Source organism: Cariama cristata, unplaced genomic scaffold (assembly GCF_000690535.1).
Source record: "Cariama cristata isolate BGI_N322 unplaced genomic scaffold, ASM69053v1 Scaffold38055, whole genome shotgun sequence".
Lineage (NCBI taxonomy): Eukaryota > Metazoa > Chordata > Aves > Cariamiformes > Cariamidae > Cariama > Cariama cristata.
Window position 1 is genome coordinate 1 of NW_009616440.1, and position 2652 is coordinate 2652.

The following is a 2652-nucleotide window of genomic DNA, read 5'->3' on the forward strand; positions in this document are numbered from 1 at the left end:
TGGGTTCGAATCCCACCCTCGTCGGTGCTTTTTTGCCGCAGCGCAGGGGCAGGTGGGGATTTCTGGAAAAAAGCCCACTCAGAAATCCTTAAGAGAGCTATTAATGCAGAAGGTGACTGTTCAGCAGTAAGATGACAACCCTCGGGAAGAGGAGGGTGCGAACTGGGAGAAATGATGCATGAAACCATGGTGAAATGGAGTGAGGGCAGAGAAGATGGGAAGTGATTTCTATCAGAGGTGTCGGTGAACGTGCCTGTTCATTTTAACTGCAGAAAAGAAAGAGAGAGCAAAAGGCAGAGTGTAAATACCGTCTTGCACATGGTGGGAGCCCAGAGGAGGAGAGGAAGGCGCCCCGGCCCCACGCTGTCCCAGCCCTGGTTAGCACCAGGGTGTCCGGTGGCTCCGGACGAGCTGCCTGGAGAAGGACCCAGTCACAGAGCTGGGGGATCAGCCCCCTGCACCCCACCCAGCCCTCTTCTGCAGCTAGTCCTGGCCATCTAACAGGCCTGAGCACCTCTGGGAAGGTACCTGGGATGCTGCTAGGTCCCTCCTGCCAGTATAAGAGCCTGGCAGGCTGGCTGCAGGGAGGGCAGCCGTGCCGGGGGGACAGGTCTTGCTGCTACTCGAGGGGCTTGCAGGTGCCGCAGGGCAGGAGCAGGAGCCAGACCTGGGTGGGAAGGATGCTTGGATCATCACCATGTCCAACAGGGGAGACTGAGCCTGGCCAGAGATGTGCCCCAAGGGCTCCTATGCCAGTGGCGTCAGCTTCAAGGTGCAGCCTCCGCACCAGTGCCCACAGCTGGTTTGAGGACCCCGCTCCCGTGGGGAATTAACCCCCTACCTCTGTTCCCTCACAGGTAGAGGCACCCCAGGGGGTGATGGAGGACGACACGACACTCAGTGGGATTCAACTGCACTGCTCCCACGGTGGGGACCCCAGTGGTGGCTACATAGCTGAGTCCCAGAGTGGCAGGTGAGCCCCCAGACCCCCCCATCCCCTCCTCGTGATGGGAGAGCTTCCTCCATGGCTGCCCCCACCTCCAAAGGGCTTGCAATCTCTCCTCCTCCCACAACCCCTGGCCTCAGCACCATCTTCACTCTTGCCCATTTGGTGGGGCCACTGGTCAGAGCCCCACTGGTGCCCCCACTGAGAGCACCTGGTGGGCTGCAGGTCCAAACACCCCAGCACAGGCTCCTGAGCGATGAAGTGGCCACCACCAGTGCCCACTTCGCCTGCTCTGATGGGCACATCCTGGAGGGGCCGATGTCGGCCTGGGGCCAGTGGGGCAGCTGGAGCCCCCAGTGCCCCAAGGCAGTGTGTGGCATCCAGCCACGGCAGGAGCCTGCACAGGGGCTGAAGAGGGATGACACAGCCCTGAATGATACGCATCTCTTCTGCTGCCCGTAACAAGCGCTGCTAACCCACCGCAGGGCACCCAATCCCGTGACCTGGCTGCACAGCATAACCTGTGTCCAGGGTCCCCTTTCCCAGGATCCCACATCCATTGGGAGATGCCTGAGCCCTAGTACCCTCAGGGGGCACCTTCCTTTCGTCCCCATGGGTTCTATCATTGCATATCTGCTGCTGCTGGCCACCCAACACCTACCCCACTTCCCAGAGATGCTCCCAAGTCCCTTCTGCCCCCACTCAGACTTCCAGATATTCCCCAGCATCTCCAGGACTGTCCATGTCCTACCCTGAAATAAGTTTTTGGTAAGAGCATGCACCCAGACTGCACCAGAGCAGCTTTGTCATTGGGAGGGGGCAAACTGGGACAGCAGAGCAGAGAAGGGAGAGCCGCGGGCAGCCCTGCCAGGACACAGGGACACGTCCCCCACTAAAGGGGGTAACCGAGAAGTTGCAGCTGGATCCTCCTCAAAGGGCAAAAGGATGGGAGGCTGTGGGCACTGGAGGAAATCCGGTGGGGACACCGGGGTCCCCTGCTCAGGGCAGAGACCTTAATCAGAGCCTCCAGCTTGGGGTGGAGAGGAAAAAAAGCCCACAGACCCAGGCACCACTGGGAGTTGAACCCAGGATCTCCTGTTTACTAGACAGGTGCTTTAACCAGCTGAGCCATGGTGCCTACCTGCCCCACAGCCATGGGGTGCCCCATAGCCATGGGGTATGCTACAGACATGGCATCTGCCCAGCCCCTGTCCCATCCTGCTGCCACCCCAACACCAGGGTCACCCTGCAGGACCAATGGGCCCGGGCGCAGGGTTGGGATCCCGGGGACAGTCCTGTGTGTCACGCTAAGCTCAAAGCCCTGGTGACTGTGGGGTGTCTCTGGGGGATAAAAGTTGACAGCCAAGTCCCAGATAAGTTCTGTGCTGGCAAGGCAGGAGTGGGGCAGTGGATGCCCAAAAGAAGGGCTCGTCCGGGAGTTGAACCCGGGACCTCTCGCACCCTAAGCGAGAATCATACCCCTAGACCAACGAGCCAGGGTGTGCAGGTCTGTGGCCATCCCCATCCTGTGCTGGACACTGGGGTGCTGGCAGGGACACTGACGCCCAGGGACCCTCATGCCCCAGGCACTGCTTTTTGGGATGGGCCCTGCCACCAGGCCTCGGGGAGCAGAACAGGGCTGAGCGTGTGTGCAGGCATGCACCAGGCATGCACCAGCCACCCCGGAGACTTCCCCACTTGCCAGG

The 2652-nt window shown here is 60.6% G+C and overlaps 1 protein-coding gene and 2 non-coding genes across 3 annotated transcripts; 1 reads left to right on the forward strand and 2 right to left on the reverse strand.

Annotated features, from left to right (window-relative positions):
- The first annotated feature begins 697 nt into the window (after positions 1-697).
- LOC104161659 (vitelline membrane outer layer protein 1 homolog) lies at positions 698-1408 on the forward strand. The gene is given in 3 exon segments (XM_009700168.1): positions 698-772; positions 858-973; positions 1087-1408. Coding segments are annotated over 3 exon segments (513 nt in total).
- Positions 1409-2010: 602 nt separating this feature from the next.
- Positions 2011-2084, reverse strand: TRNAT-AGU. Its single transcript has one exon. It is a non-coding gene; the product is annotated as a tRNA-Thr (tRNA).
- Positions 2085-2370: 286 nt separating this feature from the next.
- On the reverse strand, positions 2371-2442 carry TRNAP-AGG. The gene has a single exon. It is a non-coding gene; the product is annotated as a tRNA-Pro (tRNA).
- Between the last annotated feature and the right edge of the window lie 210 nt (positions 2443-2652).